Source organism: Homalodisca vitripennis, chromosome 2 (genome assembly GCF_021130785.1).
Source record: "Homalodisca vitripennis isolate AUS2020 chromosome 2, UT_GWSS_2.1, whole genome shotgun sequence".
NCBI classification, from domain to species: Eukaryota; Metazoa; Arthropoda; class Insecta; order Hemiptera; family Cicadellidae; genus Homalodisca; species Homalodisca vitripennis.
In genome coordinates this window covers 17,319,842-17,346,952 of record NC_060208.1, presented here as the reverse complement: position 1 = coordinate 17,346,952, position 27,111 = coordinate 17,319,842, and the positions used below count along the sequence as shown (strand labels likewise).

General features: G+C 30.9%; 1 protein-coding gene across 1 annotated transcript; it reads left to right on the top strand.

The window, feature by feature from the left end:
- The first annotated feature begins 1,058 nt into the window (after window positions 1-1,058).
- Window positions 1,059-27,111, top strand: LOC124353598 (ketimine reductase mu-crystallin-like). Its single transcript, XM_046803511.1, has 6 exons — window positions 1,059-1,381; window positions 11,818-11,968; window positions 12,047-12,211; window positions 13,088-13,271; window positions 24,179-24,385; window positions 26,558-27,111. The coding sequence occupies exons 1-6, from the start codon at window positions 1,206-1,208 to the stop codon at window positions 26,635-26,637; spliced, it is 963 nt and encodes a 320-aa protein (XP_046659467.1). The 5' UTR covers window positions 1,059-1,205; the 3' UTR covers window positions 26,638-27,111.

Genomic DNA, 27,111 nt, shown 5'->3' with positions numbered 1-27,111 from the left:
AAAAATGGTAAAAAACCGACAAAGTCTTTCTGAGGAAACTTACAATACTTATAGTAGAGCCAGAGATGTTAAAGCTGTATGAGTAATTTAACTCAATCGCTGTTGGTTTTTGTTCGACTAGGTAATACATACCAGTCGAAAAACAGATTATTTGTGCATTGCATAAATCACAGATTAGATTATCTAGAAATTCTAAAGATACCCCACTTAATGAACAGTTCCACAAACGACGTGAATAATTATTTGAATACCATTGCAAGTATTTACGCAGAATAGTAAAAATTAACTTGAGTGAATACTGTATTTGGATCTTTCTTGTTTCAGTAACTTACGTCAAGGAGTAAAATTTTCTTCTATATGCATTATTACTGAATGAATCTCAGTAAACTGATCAAATTTTGAACTAGGGATTTTGCTCTTAACTATACATTTTATGTTGTGAGCGAATACCCTGATTCTAAAAATTGTGACTACTAATCTATAGATGCACCTGTTCTAATTTGTTTTTAGGGTCTGCTGGAAGTTCTTCCACTGCATTAAAAAGGACCTTCGATATATAAATTTGGATCAAATCTTAAAAAATAAACGAAAATACGTTTAATTTCCAATTTACTAGAAATATTAAATGTACTAAGTAATATTGACATACAGTTTGTATTCCAACAATATTAAATTAAACTAGTGCCGGTATCGTATTTAAAAATGTAAGATAAATAAATCAAAGGTTATACGATAAACATGACTTCTTTTCGACTGTTATGAAAAATGTTTATCATAAAAATAACAATAAAACACTCAATCTTATTATTATAAGAATAAAGCACGTTCTGTTTTTGCAATACAGTATACGGACACTACGGATCATGCAGCCTAGCGGATGATATTGAAACTATCTGCAAATATTTTTTGCCTAATAGTACAGAGTGCACCTGTTGTCGAATAGAAAGCTATACTCTGGACTCTGATGGAGATGATGTGACATTACTATCACCACATAGAGCAGACTTGGCGATGTAATGTTGGTAAGACTGAGCTTGCAATAGTTATAAAGTGACGGCGCCTCTGTCAATCGTCATCACTTTAAATTTGGGAGTTGTGATAGAAACTTAGTTGTTATCTTTGAGAGTTAATTCTTAGATTTTTGTAATTATATTTGTTAAAGGGGATTAATTAGTTGTGCAAAACTTAAATTACCATTTTTAGTGATGGGTGATGAAAAAATATTATATTTAAATGACACAGTTATTAAACACATTTTGACTTGGGACACTCTTGTTCCCGCCATAGAAAATATGTTGTACGCTGGAAGTAACAGGGAGGAAACTGATACTTTACAACCTCATAGAATATCAATGAAAATACCATCTAAACCACAAGGAAGGTAAGTTAACAGCTTACTAAAAGTACAACCCTTCCTAATAATTAGGTGTATACAATAATTTCTATGGAAGTGTGATTTTAAGTAACCGATGGTGCTACCTTCAGTGTTTCTGTAAAAGTCAACTGAACAATATTGTAAATCAAGTATGTTTACTGAAGTAATGTCTCGTTCATGCCGAACAAGACCTGTAGTGGCCATAAAATTGACCATTGCTTAGTGTTTATTAGAAGAAATAACTGGAGTATCAAGACATATAAAAATTTAATACAAGAGAAGGCAGGGTTGGTCTCCTTTATAGTCTTATAACACTCCTTCTCGTAAGCCACATGTCTGTGCAAGAGTCTTTTTCAAAGGTTTCAGAGGTTTCATATGAATCAAAATAATATGCATTGTTATCATTTTTATAATATCACATCCAATCTTTCACCTAACCTAGCATCCTTTGCTAAAAATCTATCCATTGCTTTATCTTGCAAAATGTTATTGCATATCTGCAATATGCCTAGAATTTGTATCTCTGTGTTTCGCATAAAAAATGTCGTGTTCCATTGCAGCTTTATCTTATTTATTTATACCAGGATCTCCTCTTTTCGTTCGTTTTTCAAATTTTGTGCTAGATTCCAGATTTTGATAGCCTGGTACGTGTATTTCAAAAGGTAAATTGTTGATAAAATCATTCAAAAGTCGACTACCTTCAATAAAATATAGAGAACTTATTTGAGGCAAAATTTGTTGTAAATATTTAATTCCATCGGGTTTTTCAATCAATTCATCAAGTTTGTTCGAAATAAAATCTTTAGTTGTTTTCTTTTCATTTAAAAAATTGTTATTTCCAGCCTTTTCTTGAGCATATAATAGAAATATTATATTATAGATTGAAATATAATTAACAATTCCATCACGTTTTGTCAAATCATTGATATATCTGATTCAATCTTTTTATCGCTGTACTTTCTTACACCAAATACTTCGATTCGTTTTACCCAAATTGGTTTAATTCAATTCATATATTTTTTACCTCTACTTCATTTAGGTATTTTAGTTGATGGATCATTATTTGTATAAATTGAATCACATTTCCATACAATTTCGGTATACTTTTTCAAATCTTTTTCAGAATATACATCGTCTTTTGGGAGATTATTATCTGTTATTAATCTCCACAAACCTTGAGTTCCTTTATATGTTTTATCTTCAATAGTTATATCATTATGTTCAAAATTTGCGGTCAAATTTGCAATCATAAAAATGTTCTTTTTTCTATCCCAATACAAACCAAATTTATCATCCTCTGCTCTAGGAAGAAATTTTTTACCAATTTCACCAATGATTATATACGTTGTTCCAAGACTTATTGATTCAACTACTGTAGATTCTTCAATGATTGTAGGTCTAAATGGTGTTGAAGATGGTTATTTTGGCAATTCAAATTCTTCTACTTCAGATTCTGGAATCGAAATATCAGCAAATTGTCGTACAACTGGAACTAAATCCATCATTTTTTTTAATTTTGATTGAACACATTTTCAATTTTCCCCCTAAATTCTTATTGCAGAAGTTACAGGTTGGTTGATTTTTTGAATAAATTCTTGTTTTTTTCATCAATTTTAATATATTCTTTAAATTCTTTGATAAATTTCTTTTCCATTTGATCCAGTGTTTTTGCTTCTCCTAAAGTTACGTTTGCCATTTATTAAAAAAAAAAATTGAAACTTGAAACCTAAACGTGGAATGTGAAACATGAAACGTGAAACACCAACAAGATTATTACACGTTTATATTAGAACATTTATTTAAATATCTACCGTTTTTAGGCTTCAAAGTTAGATTAATTGTTAAAACCCGTAGTCTTTTTTCCAAAATCTATCACATAGCTCATTAAATTGATCAGACGCCACATCACAACCAACATAATCATTGTAAATATTTTAGTATAGTATTTTAGTTTAGTAACATATATAGATCATTTCTTATAACTTGCTTATCACCTTTTGAAAAACACTAAGGAAAATAAATACAAGATATATTTTTTATGACGTGAAACGTTATTAACATCAATTCAAAGAGTTATAATTTTTTAACATTTTTTCGTATTGGTGTACGAATTTCTCTAGCTTCAATTTCTTGTTTATTCTTCGATTCTTTCATAACAATTGTTTTTCATTCTAGCTTCAATTTCTATTTCTTCTTTATTCTTCAATTCTTTCATAACAATTACTTGTTTTTCATTTGGATTCTTTATAAACTTACTCTTATTTGTCTTACATTTAGAACATTTTGCAGCAATTCTGAACAATCCGTTCTGAGTTTGAACAATTTTGGAATCTATATTTTGACGTGACAACGTCTTAAATTAGGTTGCGGCTCGGAGTCACTCATGAAAAAGTGTAACGCCCGGTAACGTTACGATGCCCGTCCAGTGGGTCCGCCGCACGGAATCCGCACGGGATAAAGCAGATAACTGTGGGTCCGCCGCACGGGATAAAGCAGATAACTATGTTTATTCGTGAAAATGTGGAGTGCTTAGATTCGTCATTTACAACAACTACAACAATAAAGGTAAATAATTGTACACTGATATTTCATTATCGTAAACTATGATTGATTGATTAATTGTTAGATTGACACAAAAGTTGAGAAACTGAGTTTATAGGTTATGTCATACTATTGACAAATGTTGATAGTGTTAAGTAAATTATTAGTTTAAATCACTCTGCAATCAATCGTAATTCAGTCGATTGAGAAGAAACAGCGCGTATTGCTAGTCAAACATTTAAAATAACAAATTATAACCTCTAACCTGTCATAACAGTGCGACCAAACAAACGAACTAAACCGACCAATCACCACGCGCGGAGTTAGAATTTAACTGTGTTTAGCAAGAATTTCAAATTCCAATTTTAGTAAATGTTTTATTCAACTTTACCATTTACAATAACAAATTTTAATTAATTTCAAATTATGTACAATGTTTTAGTAAACAAAATATATTTCTATAGTTAAAATTTGTGCAATTCTTATTTTCATTCAATTCCTTGTTCCTATTGTGCAATTTAATAATATTCATATCAATAAATATTCTACAGAGAAAAAGACGTTGTCACGTAAAATCTTCGCCCGTAAACCCGACTTTACAGGCAACCATAATTTTTTAGTTTTCTTTTTACATTTGTGACAGTGTATTAAATCATCTTCCATTTATAGTCAAACATTTTCAAATTTTAATTTTGTTTAATTCATCTAATATATCAGATTTTGCTTCATTTTTATAACTAGTACTGTTTCGATCTTATTTTTTATCATCTTTCGAGCTCAGTGCTAACTTGTTTATAGTAACTGTGTACAATTCATGTTTGTAGCTTTTGATTACATTCATTTCGCTAAATACTTCTTTACTTTCGAACAAACACTTCTTTAAACTATCGATATTTATTGTTTTGTTAACAACACTTATTTTGATTCCTTTACAACTAACTGGATTTTTGTCTATATATTTGTACGAGTACATTTTAGATCTCAATCCACAAAATTCTTCTAATATTTCACCATGTTTTAGTTCGTCTTTAAATTTTCCTATTACTTTCTTATTTTTATTAGTGAAACAATTATTGGTTTTTTTATAATCACTTGTATTAAACTCGTCTTTGTATATTGTCTTTATTAATTTTGCAAGGATCTTTGGTCATTTCAACGAAATAACTGTCTATATCCATGTAACATAGATTCAAATCTGGATCATATTTCTTAAGTTTATCGAAAAAAAACTCATGCATTAGCAATTTTGATAGATCAAAAAATGAAAACCCTATGTAGATTGGTTTGTTAAATTTAACTTTTTGCTTGTACATATGACTCGCAATGCAATTGTCATAAAAAATATTGAAATATTTGAAGTTAGATTTTTTGCTTGTTTCATTGAAAATTCTTCATTTCCTAGTTTGATATCGCATCTATTTCGAACATTTTCCATCGATTTAAAAAAAAACTGAGTTTTTAATTAGCTTATAAAAGTTCTTTTCGAAGTCACTTGTAGCTTTGGTTGGTATATTTGTATTAAAATTGATATATTTTTTTCATAAAAGGCTTCTGATCAAATGCGATCACTCTATTCACATGTTTCAACACCATTCCTTCTTCTAGATAGTACATATTTTAAATTTCTTGAATGAACAACATATTCAGTTTTATCCAGTAACGTTAAGCAAAGTTTCTTGTTAAAATGTTCTGGAGCAAGAGGTAAATCTTTGTGATTTTCGTGTAATTTTTTTGGATATCCTAGATCAACTTCGAGAATATAGCCATATTCTTCATCGCAATTCATCATTTCTATAATTATGTTTTAGGATCCAGCCAGTTCATTTTATTGTACCTCAAATTTTGCGACAGAGCCCAACCATAAAGATTATTGGGATCGTACAACAGATAGTTTTCTGGTTTTGCTTGATCAAAATCTTTAAGATATTTGTAGCCTAATTCGCTTTAACATATCTCTTGATGCATTGAGAAATTCCACCACGAATTTCCTTTTTAATCATCAAATACATATTATAATCACTGACAAATTGTAGTTCTATTTTGGTTAATTTAAAACATTGCATCCGAAGCAAGATGAATAAGCTGCACCTCTAAATGTTTTGGTAAAATGACAATGATCTGTTACTTTTAATATTTTTTCATCGTCAAAATCTTCTGCTTCACAAATATGGCAAATGTTAGAAATTTGATGCGAAATTTCCTCTTCCTCGGTCAATTTTATAGGTTGTTTGTTTTTAGAATTATATTTTTTAGTTAGGTTTTTTGACAATTTATTGAGCTCTTCGAACAGTTTAGTTGAAACATTCGGCAAATCTTCTTCATTTTTGACTCTATAACATGTAGCTTTATACATGTGATTGGTTACATTCGACATTAAATATAGAGTAAAACCATTAGGAATATTGGTTGTAGTTGCGGTTTTTGTTGATTATTCTTACATGTCGAAAATTTCTCTAATATGCTCTCAAAATCCATATAAATAACATAAGGATGATTAAAACTTTTTTTGATAATTAATTAGTAAATGTAGTGGTTTGACCTAAATATTGCATAATTGGCTTACAAACTTAATATTTTTTACAAATTTCCAAATGATCAGCTAAATTTCCAGATTCGTAGAAATGACATAAACATCTTCCACAAAGATTTTTTTTTGTTCATGTATAGACAACTGAGAACTTACTAATCTATTTTTTTACCTTGATCTCTTGTGGTAAATCGATATATGATCCAGCATTCATAACTCAGTGTTCATAAGGCTCAAAATGTTGTTTACAGCTTTTAAATGTCCAACCACAACCTCTATTTGAATGATTTGTCTGTTCTCGATGTGATAATGTATTGAATTGCTTAGTAATAAAGTATTTTACGTTAAGTATTTCATCTGCTTTTATTGTAAAATACATAGGACAAGTTTGTGTTTCACCATGCACTAAAATTCTTTCATATTCAAATTCTAAAAAGAAATAATCTTTGCTATTTTTCACAGTTTCTTGAAAATTTTCGATAAAACTTTTAATTTCTGGTCGCATAATTGATAGATATGTTTAAATTGACATGAAATTATGGTTTACATTTTTTACAAATGTATTGCTTGAAATAACCATGTAAAGAGAATAAAATCTCAACATTAATTATGTTTTCTACTGGTTTTTCGATGTTTTTAATAGTTTTATCTATTTGCTCAATGATTTCAGACTTAGTTTTATCGTTAGTTTCAATGGATAATTTATCCGCAATTGAACGAATTTTTTATCATTAAATAGATCAAGATTTGTCTCATTTTCCATATAATTTTTCATTAATTCTCTTAACTTTTCTATATTATACATCTTTTTGTGATCGAAAATTTGATTTTCTTTAGCCCAATTCCTTAAATAGTTCAATTCATCTCGTAAATTTCTTTGTTCTTCAAATGAATCTTAGAGTTGTATTGTCTGGTTTAATGATGTTCGAAAAATTCTTTATTGAAGTATGGACATGATATTTTTTCCGCCCCATTTATATAAGGAAAAATTGTATTTACAAAATTAAAATTGTTTAGTTTTTTGAGTAAATTTAAAGGCAATTTCTTCAAATCAGCACAATTGATGGTGAAACAGCGATAGATTCTTCTATTTATTATAGAAAAATCTTTTAACTAAGACTTTGAAAAAATGTATTCGAAGTAGACATGAGGACATTGGCAATAGATTTTACATCGATTCTAAGTAGATTTGGCTATATTTCTAGTATATTTTACGTTGATTCTAAGCAGATTTGACAATATTTCCAATATATTATATAGTACATTGCTTCCAAACAGATTTTACATTGATTTCAAACAGATTTGACATCACTTTTAGTAGATAGTTCATTGATTCGAAGCAGATTTTACATAATTTTTAATAGATAGTTCATTGATTCAAAGTAGATTTTTCATTAAAACAGCTTAAGACATTAGAAGCTCCACAATTAACAGTAAAACAGCTATAGATTCAGTTATGTTTTCACTGAGATTTACTGTTTGATATCAAATTCATTTATGGTATATTGAACAGGATTTTATGTTTATTTTCTGACTGTCCCAAAGTGTGCTAGAACCGCCATAATCCCATCTACTCATTGGTCAATACAATACTCATATAAATCATATGTAGTATTTATCTCTTTATTCGGTACTAGCAGTTACCTGCGGTTTTGCACGAAATTTCGTAGGCTTTGTAGGTGTATGAGCACTTCTGATTCGATTGAATTATATTTCCAACGCCAATTTCATTGGCGTGCGCGCCAACTTTGTCTTTAGTATCTGCTATATATTAACTTCTAAACATATAGGGAGCCTAAGAATATTTATGTCAAATTTCAGCACAATCGGTTTTAATGTAATTGAGCCACACACACACACACACACACACACACACACACACACACACACACACACACACACACACACACACACACACACACACACACACACACACACACACACACACACACACACACACACACACACACACACACACACACACACACACACACACCGCACGCACTCACGCACACAAACATTAGATTTTTATATAATAGTATAAATAATATCAATTACATAGTATAAAATAAAATTGAATGTATATTAAAACAAAACCACTTTCATTATTACTTTCTAAGTACAGTAGTCGTTTATTAAATTTTATTATACAGGTTACATTATTTAATTAGATCCTAGCTATTATTTTATTTGCATATGTTTATTAATAACGAAATTTTACTTGTAGTAGGAAGAGTGAATAGCAATTTAAAATACCAATCAAATACAGGACTGAGAACACTAGGGACGTTATAAGTTCTGGAGTTCTAGTTCTTAACCGGCCAATACCTGTATCTCTTAAACTAGATGCTCGCATATTTTTCCATATTAGGCTGAGCCTGTTTTATTCTTTTTGAGAGAGTCCCTTTACTGTTCCAGAGGAGGAGGAATTGAGTAGTCTGTGTGATTAATAACTAGCAATGAAATAACAAGATAAATTAAATTAGTTTTAAAATATACCAATATTTAAATTTTTGTTTCAGTATTTTTGTCAACTTAGAACCTCGACTGCCAATATAACTATCTTTGGCAGTCATTCTCATGTCCACGGTACATCAATCCCATAAATGCCAGAAGCGGTCATTAGAAAAAACACAATCTCTTTTATATCTGCATCTCAATTCTGTTTGTTAAATTACAGTTTTGACCCTTACTTCCATCAGAGATATACAATTCCATACAGGGACATTATTTACGATGACTGGATTGTTTAGATCTAGAGGAACATGTGTGCTAAGTGCAGAAGCTCTATATAGTTTTATTAAATTAATTGTTTGATAACTATTGAGCTTTTGAAAGCTCTTATGGAAATAGTTTTTGAAGAAGCCAATAATTTTTACTGTCATTGGAACTTAACTGCTTTCACAAACTTACTGTTACAGTATTCGACAAATACTGTACATAAGATCATAAGATTAAGTAAACGCACATCATGCTTTACTTGGTAGTTTTGTTTTAATAAAAGACAAAAAGTAGTGGGATGATAAAATAATTGTCATTTAAGCAAATGTGGTCTTATTCCTGATCGCTGCGCTCTAGCAATTTGTAATTTAATAATAATAAACTTTATTTCGAACAGACAATGCACACATTGTATCACAATCGTCCTACCTAACCTAATCATTCATTCTGACAATAGACCATTCAGACATAGGCCTACATGGTATCACTCACGCCTCTTTCACACAATTTACAGGCCCGGCAAGTTTAGTTATTTTGACGGTCTTTAAGAACTTTTTTGTTTTAATCATCCCAGCGATCCATCATAAACTCGCCAACATAGTAAAATGCTTTAGAAATCAGAAGGGTTTTCAACTGAATTTTGAATTGATTTCCATTTTGTTGTTTGATGTGTTCAGGGAGACTATTAAGGTTAGTCAGGAGACCTGGGAAGGTTAGTGCGTTTGCTGACGATATTGCTTTGTTTCTATTCAAATAAAAATGTGCAAGTGCTGAAAAATCAAATTTTAGAAGATTTATTATTATTAAAAAATTGGTGTACATTAAATAAAATGCATGTAAATGTTGAAAAAACACAGTATGTAAATTTTAACTTTAATGATTTTATTTTTGACCAAGACCTTAAGTATCATGCTTTAAATTGTGGAGAAATTGACTGTAATTGTAAGATAATTAAAAAAGAAGAAGACCATTTTAAATACTTAGGAGTAATTTTTGACAAGAAATTAACATGGGAAAATCACATTATAACTTTAAAAACCAAACTTAATTCAACAATCAGAAAGTTTTATTTTTTAAAGAATTTTTGCGATCAAGATTTGTTAAGAACTTTATATTTCGCTCTGGTTAATTCAAGAATAGAATACGGTATTATTTGCTGGGGGGAACATATAAGTACTTAATAGAGAAGTTAAGAGTAGTTCAGAACCATTTTATGAGAATTATTTTGTACAAACAGAGGAGAGATAGTTCTTTCCCACTTTTTTGTCGACTTAAAATATTGCCTTTGCAGAATTTATTTATCTTTAAGGTATTAAGGGCTTTTTATCTCAGAAGTGGCAATTTGGGAACTACTGATCTAAAATATGAGACCAGAAGTATAGAAAATCGAATTTTCCGAATTCCTAAAGTGAATAAGTCTGCATTTAAACATTCTTTTTCCTATGTTGGTCCCAAGTTTTTTAATAGATTGCCATACGAAATAAAGTTAGCAAACAATATAAATTCTTTCAGTTTTAAGCTAAAGACATTTTTACTATCTTTTGAGGAGTGTAATTGGTTTTTATGATTAACTTCAAATTCAAAATTAGCACTAATTTACAGTAACTTTAATTTAAATAAAATAAGATGAGTATGTTTATGTTCTTGATAAAAATGATTTTCAATCAGTGTCTGTATATTTGCCGGGTTTTTTATTTTTATTTTTACTTGTTACTGTGGAAGCATAATTTTCTTTGTTTTATATTGTAAGCCTTTTGTTATCTAGTGAGTAAGGTATAGAAGTGTATTGATAAGCCAAATGCTAGTGTTATAAGACACAGATGCCACAGAGAGCGACTCGGCTGTTGAAAACACATTAAGAAACTGGACTCTGACACAAACAGTGTATTTTATTTTGTTATTTATACTGGCCACAATACATGTAAAAGTGGCCAGTTAATTCCAGGATTTTCATTTTTTTCAATATTGACTTTGTTGTTTGTGGAAGGAATAAAATCATTTATTCATCATTTATTTATTCTATTGATCAATCTGACACCAACTTGGGATTGTAAGTTTCTGACAAAAAATGAATGCAGGAATTCAACTAAGAAAAAGTAATTATTTCCAAAATTTGAAATGTTTTTGCTTTAATACAGAGAGTCGTGTCGTCAACATACTAAACCACCTTTCCATTCTGGATCGATGGGTTCAGATCGTTTACGTAAAGAAGAAAAAGAACTGGCCCAAGGATAGATCTCTGCGGGACTCCATGGGTGATCTTTACTTTTGATGATAAGGCACCCGAGATCTGCACACACTGCTCTCGGTCACTAAGATATGATCCAAGCCATTTTAGAGGCAGACTCCGTATACCACTCCTTTCTAACTTGTGCAAAAGTGTTTCATGATGCACACAGTCAAATGCTTTGGAGAGGTTGAGAAATACGCTGAACACGTGTTCACGCCTCTCCAGTCCATCGACAACATGTTCCATGAGGTTAGTTACAGCGTCTACTGTACTCCTTTTTTTCTCTGAATCCGAATTGGGTCGGGCTGAGAATATCAAAACTTTCGAGGAAACTATTGAGTTGTTGGAAAAGTTTAAGGAATATATAAGGAAAAGTTTCTCGAATTGTACGCTTAACGGTTACATTTCTTGTTTTTTTTGCAGTTTGCTGTTGTGCATGCCTGCTTACTGTGGCAAAGAACACGCATTTGGCTGTAAAGTAATATCTTCTTTTCCGCAAAACAAAGAGAAAGGAATTCCAAGCATAAATGGATTAGTTATTCTTCTGGATACTGAAACAGGTAGATTGAAAATGGTAAGTATATGTTCAATTAATACAGTATGTAAGATGTCTTATTTGAATGGTTTACCTCAAGTTTTGTTTGTTTGGTAGATATTGGACGCTATCGAGATCACAGCCTGGAGAACAGCTGCTGTATCTGCCGTGGCCACCAAACATATGCACAAGGGTGAAAAGAAAATCTTGGCAATCCTGGGAGCCGGAGTGCAAGGGAAAAGTCACGCCTTAGCTATGTACAGTATCTTTAAGTTCTCGCAGGTAAACATTTGTGTGAAATTAAACATTAGAGAACAACTCTGACAATAACAAACGTATTAAAAACTAATCACTTACTTTTTAAATTAATAAGGTTAAATTAATTAGTTAATTTCAAAGCCGAGAAAAACTGATCCTGAAGAAAAACCTCGAATATTCTTCAATGGATTGTTTACTCGTTCTTACTCTGTAAAGAGTCATAAAATGGTAAATGAGGTGATAGATATAAAAATAATCCTAACGTCGTAATCGTAAACGTATTAGTAAAGAGATGCTGAAAATCATGGGGATGAAATCTTTCATCCTGTGTCCTATGTCTAAAGATGCTTGATAAAAATCCTTTATTCCAACCTATCGGAAAATCAATTTAATGCGAAATGTCTATTTAGTTTCTTCCCAAATTGTGATTCGTTTAACGGACGTTCAACTTAATTTTTAACTTCTTTTTATTATGTATATTTTTATTTTGTTTTTCTTGTCCATATTAGCCCAGATAATACAGTGAGAAATGAACACTATCTGCGAGTACTCAACGTAGCTTGTATTGTTTATTTTATTTATTTATTTTTAGTTTTATGAAGAACCTTCTTTTCATTTTATTATTTTATATAAATATAGGTTATCATTTTTTAATATAAAACAGTTTTGACTATAATGTAGCTCTTGTTTTACAATAATAGTATAGTTTATAAATTTATGGTTAGGTGTAAGAGAGGACTTAATAGTCCTAACCTCGCCAATTGAATATGTTTTTCTTTGTATTCAATAAAGACATTTTTCATTTAATTTCTTTTTGATATATACTAATTTGTGGACACAGAAATAACTCTGAAATAAAATACTTTTAAATTATCTTACTATGCTTTTCCTCGTACTTAGGTGAGAATTTGGAACCGAACATCTGAACGGGCAAAGGCACTCTGTGCCGAACTGGGACCATGGGCTGTGCCGTTTGAGGACAGAGAGATGTGTGTTCGTGGAGCAGACGTCATTGTCACCGTAACGTTTTCAACGGAGACCATCGTCGAAGCAAAATGGCTGAAGACTGGTGCCCACATAAATGGTGAAGTAATCACTTGTTTTAGTTGTAGATTATGACGGATAAACGATGCTTTGACCCTCCTTCAAAAATTATAAACAAATCTCACGGTGTAGACAATGGTGTACTCTTGTTCAAAACAGTGGTATGTTATATAAATTAATTTCGTCAGAACCCATCCAAATTTCACTAATTATTATAAAATGTATTTCCCCATTACATAATAAATCTATCAAAACTTTTCCTCATACTTCTAACATTGATGTGAATGCAATTCAGATTATCAGTGTTATTTTGGGGATCGAAAAACATTAATATTTAAGTTTACACTATTTGACATACCCTATTGGAAGTTAAGGAAATTCTGTCGATTGACAAATTTAAAGTAAATATAGACAGATCTGTTGAAACATATTTGCTTTTTAAGACTAACGCGTTAACAAAAAACTACTGGAGCTTGTTTAGTTCACCATAACTGTCAACTTTTTTTATACTTTCCATCCTGACACCACCGCACAAAGAATTTGCCGTCAACTTTATCTTGGGGCAATTTCAATAATTTCCTCATTTCCCCCAGAAATAAAGTATGGAAACAAAAAAAGGCGGCAAACGCCACAACCTTCTGTTAAAATAAAGTATTTATAAACAAAAGTAAAACTAAATGGAGCCAAACAGATACTAGTTGTGCATAAGCACTAAGTGTACGCGTAACAGCTTATCTGTATTTAGGCTTAAATAATAAATTTAAGTGTCCACTGCCGCGTTTGAATTTTAACAACCACATATTGTTTATTATTTGTATCTATAATGTGTAAATATTAAACATTCATGTGTATGTAGAAAAAAGTATTCTTGCAAAGACGTATGCATGCTTTAAATCAGAAATAAATTTAAAATCTCATTAATTTTTACTTTAACATTTAATAATTTGTTTGTACAAGTAGGCCTAAATGAACAAGTAGGCCTTTTTGTTTGTTAGGTTTAGAACAATTTATACAGGCTGCTTTAGACTGTTTAAGTGGGAACAATAAAATTAATGTTGTGTTTAATTGGTTTACGTAGTTAACTTAATTAATTAATTATAAAAACTAAAACTCATAACTATTTCAAATTTCATTCAATATTGTAGGGGAATATTTTCTACGCCAATGGCATTTAGATTGAGCATACTGAACGTTCTTACGAGATAACGGTCCGAAACCCACCTTTACATATTTATTGGCCTCACCGGGAATCGAACCCGTGACGTTTCGGTTTGAGAGCCTCAGCCTTGCCCCTGCGTTACGGTGAAGGTCATAGTAGTAAAGGATTTTTTAATAGTAACGCTAGTTTTAAATTTATACCATTTTAAATAGTAATGATATGAATACAACAATACAGTAAAATTGAAGCTATAATAAATGACTATTTATTTATCTTGATGTAAAGAGTGTTTAAATTGTTCAAAATTGAGATTCAGTATATGAGAAGTTCTGTGTACAGTTTTGGTCTTTATTTACGTATGTAACAGTATCAGGCTAATTTTAGAAAACCTATAATATTAAAAACTGAATTCAAAATCACACAAAGAATATAAAATGTTAGAACGCAACAAAAACCAGAGCTAAGCATTGTACTAATAAAAGAGCCATTCTTACAACACAATACTTCATGCGAGCTGCCAAATATATTGAAGTAAGTTACAAGGACAGATTTTTGAACAATTTATCTAAATGTTACTTCAAAAATTGTTAAGCGTACGAATAATTTTCTGTCATTCAATTTCGTGGTTAATTTGTTTTTCTACACGATGAGTGTTGGTGGTAAATTTTAATTTAAAAAACCATTATTTAATTGTAATTGTATTATTGTACACAGTTTTCTTCAGTATTACATTTTCTACAAGTTTCTCTGTAAGAAATTACGTTTTCATTACCTATTTAACACATTAATGTACGTTAAACATAAAACATCGTTTTTAGAATGCTTTTTGTCTTTTACATAGTAGCCTACATCTTAAATAATATGAGAGATACAGTTATGGAACAAACTTTATTCAATTTATCATGTCGAAGAACATTAGAAAAAACTGTATTCGTCTCTAAATCCCTCTTCCCAAACTCCCAATGATAATTTAACCTCGGGTACTAAATTGTGGATGAAATCTTTTGTAGGATGCTACTCAGTAACACAGCATTTCCGGACCTATGTTTGTATGAACTTTTTTCATTATTTTGTATAGTACATAAGCTGCTCAGAAAGTGCCGGTAACACTAACCGAATCACCCTGTATATCAGGGCATCTCAATGGCGGTTTGAAGGTTCACAAGATGACCATCACAACCATCACAAGTTTGAAGGTTTGATTATCACAGATGGAGATTTTTGTGAAAATGGGAAGATGAATGGGAATTGAGAGAATTCATCCAGCACTGTACGAATGCATTGATTTCCCGAGTTAGAGAAAATGGGATTTAAAGTTTATGCTCAAATTTCCTCCGAAGTCTTGAATAATTTAAGTTCCGAGCGTTCTAATGAAATTTCTTTTTTACCCTGATCAGTTTACCCACTTAATTCACAGACTTTGATTCATTCTCGTTCATTTTCTGATTTCCTCAAGAAAACAAGGTATGCTTCTACTTCTCCAACTTACTTAGTGGGTCAGACTAGTTACTGTAATATGACAGATGTTTATGAATTTCTTAGAGATCAAAAGTTAATCGTTGGTCATATTCTTGATACAATTTTCTTATCTCCAATAGTAAATTACGTTATATTTTAAAAGTGAACATTTTTAGAACCTGCTCCGTATTTAAAAAAAAATCACGACAATGACCCCCTTTTCTTTGTTTCCAAACATAAAAGTGACAACACTAATGTTTCCTAACATTAGCGATTAGTGTAATGTCTGCAATTTCTGAAATTTTCCACAATCACTTGAGTTTTCAGTGCTGGAATGGGCTTGATCTCGTTGTGGAAGTTCCCTGGAGAAAAATACCAAAGGTTGGCCTTTGTGTCAACGAAGAATTAGTTTCTATTTAAAATAAAAAATCTTAGAGATAGATGAGTAAAATGAGTGCATTGTATATTAAAAGGTTTGGAATATACGCGTATAAAAGTAAAACGGGTTTTATTGTTTAAAGTCAATGACTGGATACGCTATAAAGATAATTGATTCCCTTATGTATTACGGCTCATTCATACTTCAAGTAGTGGTTAATTTTTATTTGTCAGAACTGTATACCCTGACAAACTGATTTCTAATTTTAGTGAAAGACAATAATTGTTTAGAAAATGCGTTTATTTATAGCTACAAATTTTACATGCTTCAATTAGTCTGTTTGTTTTCATTGGGATTTTATAGCTCAAAAGACATCGATTTCAATGATTGTATTGTCTTGCTTCCATTGCATGATGATACAATAAAAAGCATTTATCTATTGTTCTTAGTTTCCGTGCAATCGGGCGTGCATACAATACTTCAGCCTAGCGTATTAAATGAAAATGTAAATTTTAACCTTGAAAATAACTTTTCAATAAATCTTCTGTCGCTGCCGTTTCAAATTATATTATATGTTTGGCACTTGGTTTAGCTTCAGTAATAGCTGATAACCATAGATATGAATATGCGTTCGTATATGTTTTTCGAGCAACGAAAATGTTTTAAAAATATAATTAAGAAGTTAAAATAAATTACACTAAAACTGTTGGGCTACGTAAGAAGTTTAATAATCATATTTCAAATAAGTTATAAAATTAATATCCCGGTGATTATACTTTAATTGAAAACATATAAGTATCAATAAATTGTAGTATTGGATTACTTATTATTACTTACTTAGATTACTTACTTATTGGATTTCATAGTTTTAGATTAATTTATAAATCAAACCGTCCATTAATAAGATTTTTTTCGTGAGACCTTTCGCTTTCAAAGGACACACAATCAGACCCCCATAACTGGATACAAAGTGGTTATAAATGATAATATAAAGAAACCTTTACTTAAATAAAAACACGTCATTAAAAGGACTAAAATTGGAAATAGGAGAACCTGCCTGATGCACATGCAAAACACCAAAATTAAAATTTAATTACATAATAAACAGTATCGGTGAGTTTTGATAAAGTCCTAGTTCATTATTTACTATTTTCTCCTTCTTTACAAAAATCGTTTCATGAGCATCGAGGTATTTTTTATTTAGGATTTCCTTTCATAATTTTACGTTTGAAAAACAGTGTCCCCTCTTTTACAAACATTTTTTTATGAGCATCGAGGTATTTTTTATTTAGGATTTCCTTTCATAATTTTACGTTTGAAAAACAGTGTCCCCTCTTTTACAAACATTTTTTCATGAGCATCGAGGTATTTTTTATTTAGGATTTCCTTTCATAATTTTACGTTTGAAAAACAGTGTCCCCTCTTTTACAAACATTTTTTCATGAGCATCGAGGTATTTTTTATTTAGGATTTCCTTTCATAATTTTACGTTTGAAAAACAGTGTCCCTCTTTTACAAACATTTTTTCATGAGCATCGAGGTATTTTTTATTTAGGATTTCCTTTCATAATTTTACGTTTGAAAAACAGTGTCCCCTCTTTTTACAAACATTTTTTCATGAGCATCGAGGTATTTTTTATTTAGGATTTCCTTTCATAATTTTACGTTTGAAAAACAGTGTCCCCTCTTTTACAAACATTTTTTCATGAGCATCGAGGTATTTTTTATTTAGGATTTCCTTTCATAATTTTATACGTTTGAAAAACAGTGTCCCCTCTTTTACAAACATTTTTTCATGAGCATCGAGGTATTTTTTATTTAGGATTTCCTTTCATAATTTTACGTTTGAAAAACAGTGTCCCCTCTTTTACAAACATTTTTTTATGAGCCATCGAGGTATTTTTTATTTAGGATTTCCTTTCATAATTTTACGTTTGAAAAACAGTGTCCCCTCTTTTACAAACATTTTTTCATGAGCATCGAGGTATTTTTTATTTAGGATTTCCTTTCATAATTTTACGTTTGAAAAACAGTGTCCCCTCTTTTACAAACATTTTTTCATGATCATCGAGGTATTTTTTATTTAGGATTTCCTTTCATAATTTTACATTTGAAAAACAGTGTCCAGTTTTGAAGTTCTTGTTTTGTTTGCAATTGTCGATCTCGTTATTGGTGATTTTTAACCATATTCGATTATACTTAACTCTTTTTTAACTTTTCTTTTGTTTTACCATTTTGATCAAAGTTTTCAAAATTAATTTTATTAATTCCTGATTTTTCTTCCTCGATTATTTATTCTTTTGACATACTAATACATTTTTTATTAATTTTAAATTATTATTAAAAGAACAACAAGGAAAGGAAGGTCATAGTGAACTACTAGAGGAATGTGATTCAAAAATGGCTGAATCAAAAGCACCATAGCAAAAGACTGACTTAAAGTATCTCGACATATGTTTCAGAAATTATTAGCATCTTTGCTTTACGTAACCCGATACAGCTTTGTTCCAAATTCACGGATTTCATATGAGAGTTATAACAATTTAAGAATTCAATCTCACAGAATGGAATTGGAGTCAACGTAAATGTACAGACTCCATAATTGTACAATAGAGTTTGTAATTAGTTAAAATACGTTTTAATGCTCAACTAATAGATTTTCGGAGTGATTTTTATTCCATTGATAAGTTCATGGAATATCACTGGGATCAATAAATTTAATTTGTTCAATTTCTTCCAGAAATTAACCTTTATAAAGAGTGACCCATTAATGTTACTAAAACACTACCGCACTTTATGTAGGTGTATACTCCTTTCTTGCCAACCAAAAGAGAAAAAATTGCTTCCATTTCACATTAATAGTTTTGACCTTTTGCACTGTCAAGATAAAATGTGTACCTACCTAAAAATAACGGAACAAGGATTTTCTTTGCATAAATAAAGCTGTTGTATACAACGGTGACACTGGGGTGTACGAATATTTCAATATTAGACATATATTATACAATATTTCATCGGGTGTACGAAATGGCTGTAAACTGGTAAGACGACTTTTGGTCCTGACTTTGGCGCACCAAAAAATCTTCTTTTGGTGATATCCGAAACACCGGAGAGTCGGTGCATGGAAAAAACTTCCATACTAGCAGGGATGGGAATTTTTTAAATACTAGGTTCTAAAATGTTTAAATATAGTACTTCTGAACTAATAACAGGAGGCCAAAGATGACATCTGAGTGTATAAAGTTTACAGTAAAACCACTCTACTACTACCACTCAGCAGGGGAAAGCTTAAACAGAGATAATTAAAATACTCTGTAAAAAATACAGTTTATTTAACTAAAACTAAATTTAATCATCAAATTTACAAAATATTGAACAAAATAGTTCAGTTTAAATTACAAATCAAGATCAAAGCTAAATCTTTATGTCTTTTATCGAATTAAAACGTTTAGGTATCCGAATAGTATAGGAAGTTATATTAATATTTAGTTTGTTATTTTTGCAATTCTACATATTATCTTAATGTTTAATAACAATAACTTCCCGATTGTATATCAATAGCAACGGGATAGAAAAATACCGGTTTTGGCAATTTTCAACCAATCTCCAACTTTGAACATTCATAACTCGGAAATTTGTGATCCGATTAAGACTAAATGTTTATACAAGATAGGTACACGTGTACTGTAATTGTAATTGTGGTATGTAAGTTTAGGAAAAGTATGAAAATAGTTGTTATTAAATTACTATCTTTAACTTTTATTCTTGACCGTGTGGTCCACAAAATTCGGCATTGGTCACATTATGGATCTTAGTCATTATCTAGAGCGTGTAGTTTTGTAAGTCACTAATTTTTAACTTATGTTAACTTTAGCAAGATGTTTTAATTCACTGTGACCAGTAATTATTCGTTTTAAAGCGCAATAGCCAGAATGGTCAGGGTGGTGTTGCCTCATAGTGATAACGAATGACTTGTTTCAACGCAACACAGTACATAACTGCTCAGAGCTCGGCAACTTATTCATTACTGAGACAACTTATCACGTGGGGACTACTGCAAAATGTACTTTTTGTACCAATTACTCTTTTGTACAGAGAGTACAAGTTGCTGCAAACCGAAAGTACTCGGTACAGATTACTGTTACAGATACATTACACGGTTACTGTCGTTCCTGGTACTAAGTACTCAGACTCTTAGCAGTAACAGTAAATGGAACTTGTGCCTGTATCATTTTAGGAGGATTCTGTAACGTATGAGTCTAAATCAGTACGAGTACATTTTGTACTTGGTTACTGAAGTACCGGGTACAGGTAGAAGCCAGTAGAAATAGTAAGAACTAACCCCACTTTTGTGGTTGCTGCCTGACGATGAAATTCAAATATTTAATTATCAAAAAAATATTAGTTAAAAAAATCTAATTATTATATGTGCCGCGTATTTCGTAAAGTAAAATAGGTATAAGGTTTGAATTTATATATTTGAGTGTGATTAGTTTCAAAGTTCCAGCACAAATGTTACTTTTAGTCAAAAATATACTATTAGGCGATCGATTATTTAAAAAATGCTCTGGGAAGGGGAAAGGTCTTGTTCGTCCTCCCCCCCTCTCAAGAGGGTGCCCACGTTATCGCCATTTCGTACATCCGATCTTAAATTCAGATACAGATTATTTCGCCGAAACTTCTCTCCACTTCCATTATAGATTCACTAACTACAGTTTCTACGTTATCTCAGTCAGTTTAATTTTTAATTCATGTATGTTTGTTTCCATTGTAACTGTGTTTTATTTTACTTTGATATTATAATTTGTCTATTAAAAACATTTTCAAAGAGGGACAGACAAATGCTGAAGAAAAATAAACTAGTTTCTGAATATTTCAATTACAATTCAACCACATTGGACAGACAAATAGTGAAAAAATAAACTAGTTTCTGGATATTTCAATTACAATTCAACCACATTGGGCAGACAAAATGGTGAAGAAAAATAAACTAGTTTCTGGATATTTTAATTACAATTTAACCACATTGGGCAGACAAATGGTCGGAAAATAACTTAGTTTCTGGATATTTTTATTAAAATTCAACCGCAATAGTTTGATGTCGGTTTTGATCGTTGGATTTGAGGTTTACTGATTCAATCTTCCAGGTTTCTTCCAGGTAGTGATGGAATATGTTGATAGGGTCCGTAATGGTATCGTAAAAAGGCAATCGAATGCTGCGAATTAAACTGCAATAGAACAATGAAACAATCTAAAAAAGGTTATTGTTAGTAGAGAAACAATAGTATTTTCCATCTACCTCAGTCAATGATTGAGCGATTCATTGTTAAACATACCAGAGCGATCATTACAATGAATAGCAATTATCCACGGCTTTGCACGCATTTGCCTATTGATTAACAGATAGCTTACGCCATATTGTCACTGGAAGATATTCCAATCTCTTGATGAATTTCAAAATAACTAAGATCTAAGTTGTAAGGCAGTTAATCTTGGATTTTATTACTATACTACGCAATGAAGTTTGGTATGATGCCCGCTCGCCCAATCAGAATACTAGTGCCGTTTTTTTTGTCATTAAACGCACAACCTAAACAGAGAGTTTTTAAACCTAATGCCTACCTACTAATAAAATAATTGAAATTATTTACTTAAAGAGTAATTTTATCTAACCTGTACGTATCTTGATGCATTGATATGAATACTTTATTGATGTAAATAGCTTCGGATACGCTAATAAAAAAGTACACCTTCAAAGAGAAAGATTGTTGGAAATAGATACATGCAAATGCGGACTTTTTTTGCAGGCCTTTTTAAAATGTACAATTCTGAAGTACAATATTTTGTTATGCGTCGTAAGGTCAGGCGATATTAACAATGAAAGCGCACCAAAAATGTAAATTTTTATTTATACATGTACAAACGTTTCACTACTTCCTATGATTAAAATATTGATGTATCATACTCAAGAACCTTCCCTAGTTTATAACGAAGCTGACAGTGAAAACCGCATCAAAATCAGTTGGGTAGTTTAGATAAATATCGTTGCACAAACAGATTAACACAAAAAGCGAAAATAAATAAATACGAATAGAATTGTATTTATACTATTTATTGATACAGTAGCTATAATAAGTAACGAGATAAACCGAAATTCTCAGAAAATTATTTCTAAGCTTTAAAAAAAATTATAAAATTGTAATGGAATTAAGAAGTTTATAGCTAAACTTATAAGTAGACATCGATTTTACTTGTATGATTCTTTGCTAAATATTTTTAATTTAAAGGTAATGTAATAAGATTAATATTTAATATTAATATAGTTCAAAATACAAGCTTACGTAATTTGGTTACTAAAATATTCTCCGAGTACAGGTTTTGAATATATTGGTATAGATTTATTGTAAACGAACAAGTTTCTCAGTTTGTTAAGTTTTTTCATGTAATCTAACAGAATAAAACTGGGATTCTTGCTTTCACCAAACTTAGCGGCAAGGTCAACTGGTACATCGGTACTATCCGGAGGTCACTATTTTTAGGGAATTTTCTTACCGGGGATCTAAAAAAAACTAAATTATTAGAAAAACAGCAGACTATTTTACTTACTTTGAAAATTACATGTTATTATGTCAATTGGACCTTGTTTTCTGTTTTCCAAATGGAAGCGAAGTCGGAGAGGGAGAGAGAGAGAGAGAAAGAGAGAGAGAGAGAAACTTTATTACATAAGCTTTGAGCTTAGAAATGGTGTCACAAGATACATTATTTTAAAATTCTCAAGTCACATCTTTAAACAGTTTTTGAGTTTGATGTCTTCAGCTTGTTGGCCTTCTATCACAGCGGGCTACAAACTCCTCAATGCTATACACAGGGCCCTCAAGCATCCACTTCTGAAGTCTTCTCTTGAGTGTCTTCGGGTTCCCGCATTTTAAGTCCACTGGAAGGAGGTTAAAAAGTCTGGATCCAGCATATGACGGCTTCTTAGAAAATCTGGAGGTTTGGTGTACAGGGAGATTGAAATTATCACGGTTTCGGGTGTTGTGTTGATGCACATTTGAATTTCTTGGTAGAGTTGAGGGTAGTCGAAAAGGCAACAACCTCGCAGATGTAAATGGCAGCTAATGGAAGGATACAGGTTTCGGGATATTCTCCAGAGGGAGAGAGAGAGAGAGGGAGAGAGGGAGAGAGAGAGAGAGGGAGGGAGGAGAGGAGAGAGAGGGAGGGAGGGAGGGAGGGGAGGGGGAGAGATCCCTCCAGAAGAACAGTTTATCAATAACTACGAGTATGTAGGCCTATTTTACTTATGGGTTAGGTTAGGGTTAGAACTTTATGATGAGAATTGGGTGGGTCAGTGGTTGCTCAACCTGGGTGATGCTGCTGCAGAGGCACTGATTTGTTCGCTTACCAATAAATTATGTAGAAGCCTCTTAACAGGAAATATTGTGTACATAAGAATTATTATTCTTCGATGTGGTTTGATGGTGCTGTTGGACTGTTTTCATCCATCTAACAGTAAATATGGTGGTTAAGCGGTGCCTAAACTGAATAGAGCGCGCGCGCGCGTGCGCGTGTGTGTATTCTCTTGGAGCAGTTTTAAAGGAAAACTACAATTATTTACTGTACAATATTTCGTTTTAATTACAACTTTATCAAGTACACTGTACTGTTCATATAAACATACATGATTTTTATAATAATGCATTTTCTACAATCTTAACAATCTTAAACTAACATTTTGTAAAATTTTATGTACAACTTTTATGTAAATTTAATTCAAGATAAGTCTGATTTATGGACTCTACCCCTTACACAGACTTTTTCATTTGAAATGATGGAAGTGTACTGTATATGTTATTGTTTTGTGTATGTGAATAGAAAAAATTGAATTTGAATTAAAGTAGCTAAACTTGTCAAACACTTTCGCTAAATTTATCTGGAACATTTTACTTCACAGCTGTTGGAGGTATGCGAGGACGCTATGAGGCAGATGTGGACGTGTACAAACGTGCCACAATTGTAGTGGAGTCGCTGGAACACGAAGATGAAGATTTCAAAGGGTTGCATGCTATGGGAGTAAAGCCGCTCTGTGAGGTTGGGGAACTTATCAAAGGAACTCGCAAGATGCCAGACAATAAAGAATTCTCTGTCTTCCATTCCTTGGGTAGGTTCAATTAGTCATATTGTGTAAAGCTCGAGATTGTAGTAGATACTTCGGTGCTTTGTCCATATTGATCATTATCAGTAGTATTGGAGTGCAAGCCATCAATCATTTTTCTAGAAAATTAAGATAAATGTTAAATTTTTTATGAAGCTCTCATAGAAACTGAAACTGGAGGTTCATTTCGTAAAAGTTTTTTTTTATTGTCAGTATTTTACACCGCGATGTTTTTAATATTTGTGTAGCAAGCTAAAAAATAATTGATCCAAACTGAAGAACATGTGTAATGACTCATTTCATACACCCATCTCACATTCATTTCAATATTTAATTTAATTTAGAAATTTATTAGTAATAATAATGAAATAATTAAGGAATAATTAATTATAAAATGTCTCAAATTTTAATACAAACCATAATAAATACAAAATCAAAATTAATCAAAATTTACCTTATTACATATAAAACTCAAAAGTTATAAAGTGAACTAAAGTCAGTGATACAGTGTGCAGGGATGATTGTTGAGTGAAGAGAGCAGATGTTTAAAAGTTTAGAGGAGAGAGGGACCTGGAAGAAGTGAAGCAAGATTATTATTTTAAATAAAGAAACTGGTTACAGTTTTTATTTAATTATACAGAATTATACAAAAATTCAGCAGTATTTGAAAGGTTACTTTATTAAATTCATATTATCACAGAAGTACAGAGAAGCAGAAGACAGACATTGGGTGAGAAAGTTCCTTTTAAATTTAACAGTGATCCATTGGAAGAATATAAAACCCAGGAACATTTGATTTGGCTAACAATTCAAAATTAATATAATTACAATTTAACAAAATTATTTTTCAAAATTACAATATCTTTTATTAAAAACAATACCTAATATTTCTATTTCATTAAGCCAGCACGACCACCCTGCCCTAAAATATAAGAACTGTATTTAAAAAAATTTATCATTATTGTATCCTCCATCTTGTTTCAAAATTCAAACCTGTATGTCAATTTATCATCATTAAAGTTCACATTTGTATCATACTGAGTTATTTATTATTTCAAGCTAAAATCATCAGAATACAAATTAAGTTTAACCATTTATTTAAAGTGTATAGTAGTAGGATATTACACATGTTTGCATGAAATTTAACAGCTTATTTTGTAGAACACTTTTATTCATTTCGATAAGCCAGGTGCACTACGTGTATTGGTTCCAACGCAAATTTAAAATATGCTTAATGTATAAATTAAATATAAGACTTAAATTAATGTTAAAACGCTTTCTCTATGTGTGTAACAGTTTGAATATGTATGTTCTTGTTAAAACAATTAATATCGCATTATATCAAGATATGTTGCTCCTTTTCAATAGTGTGACATTTCATAAATCATTCAAATCTTATTTTATCGTAATAAGATACCAACCGAAGAATTATAATAATATAAGCAATGTTTAGATAATTTATTGTAAATATGGATTTAATTCCATTGTTAGTTAATTTTTTATGTGTTAGATTAATTCTGTGTTCATCCACCTTATCATCAGATTTTAAATTTTAATCAGCTTAATATAAACATGATAATTATTTCAACCAAAACATATTTTCCTCCCCCACAATTTTCAAAATAAGTAAAACAAGTTTAATATTTTACTTTCAAAATTCTGTTCAACCAATCTAGTATTGTTAATAAGACAAGAAGACTACAAGCAAGAAGGCTGTGAACAACAATATTGTTAAGAACTACCACTTGTGTTGCCTGCCACCTCATCCTTTTTCTCTACATGACTAGGCTATGGAATAAACTGAAATTTAGGCACTAACCCAAAATTTGTTTTAGTCCCTCGGAACCAGTGTTTGAACACCAACAGTTTAACTTGTTTTAGACTGCAAAAACCACAGAGTGCATTTCGCTTTTTAAATTACTTTTGATAAAATCTCTGTAGTGAAGAGTATACATTTTTGTGAGACCCAACCTTTACTACTTCATTAGAACTTCACACCCACAGAACGTTCAACGTTTCTAATTTGTCAAGAAGACCACCAATGTTTAACCCACATTTGACTTTTGAAGAGATACCTTTTTAATAAATTACTGTATACATTCGTTTTAGAGTGAGTTGATAAGATATATAATAGCATGCACTGATTCTAGTTAGAATGATATGGTCAATCTGTTTCAGGCATGGGACTTGAAGATATCGCAACAGCTGAACTCATATATAACCAATATATGAAAAGAAATGAGAAACAACTGTTGTAACTAATGACTTTTTGTCAATGTTTGTTTGTGGTATACCTTATAATCACTGGGTGTTTTATGTATTCTTGATGGGTTAAGGCATATTTTATAAAGGTTGGCTAAGAACGTCTTGTTAACAACTTTCACTTTTGTTTTCACTTTTGACGTTTTTTGTTTGTTGTAAGAGATCTAAAATATTATATTTAATTATGTCAAACAACTTTCGTCACACACAGTTTTGAAAATGTGAATTAATTTATCTGAGAAAACCGTGCAGGTTCAAAAATACAAAGACATACAATACATTAAAATTTTTACGAGAAATGAGAAAAAATATGAAACATGGGTTGTTGAACACTCGGAACATGCTGAACTATGGTTTGTTGGTATAGTTCAGCAAACACCTACAAATAGATCATGTATAATGTTAGTAATCATCTAAAAATAATGTGACTTCACTTTATAAATAAATATTAACTTGTGGGAAAAGTAAAA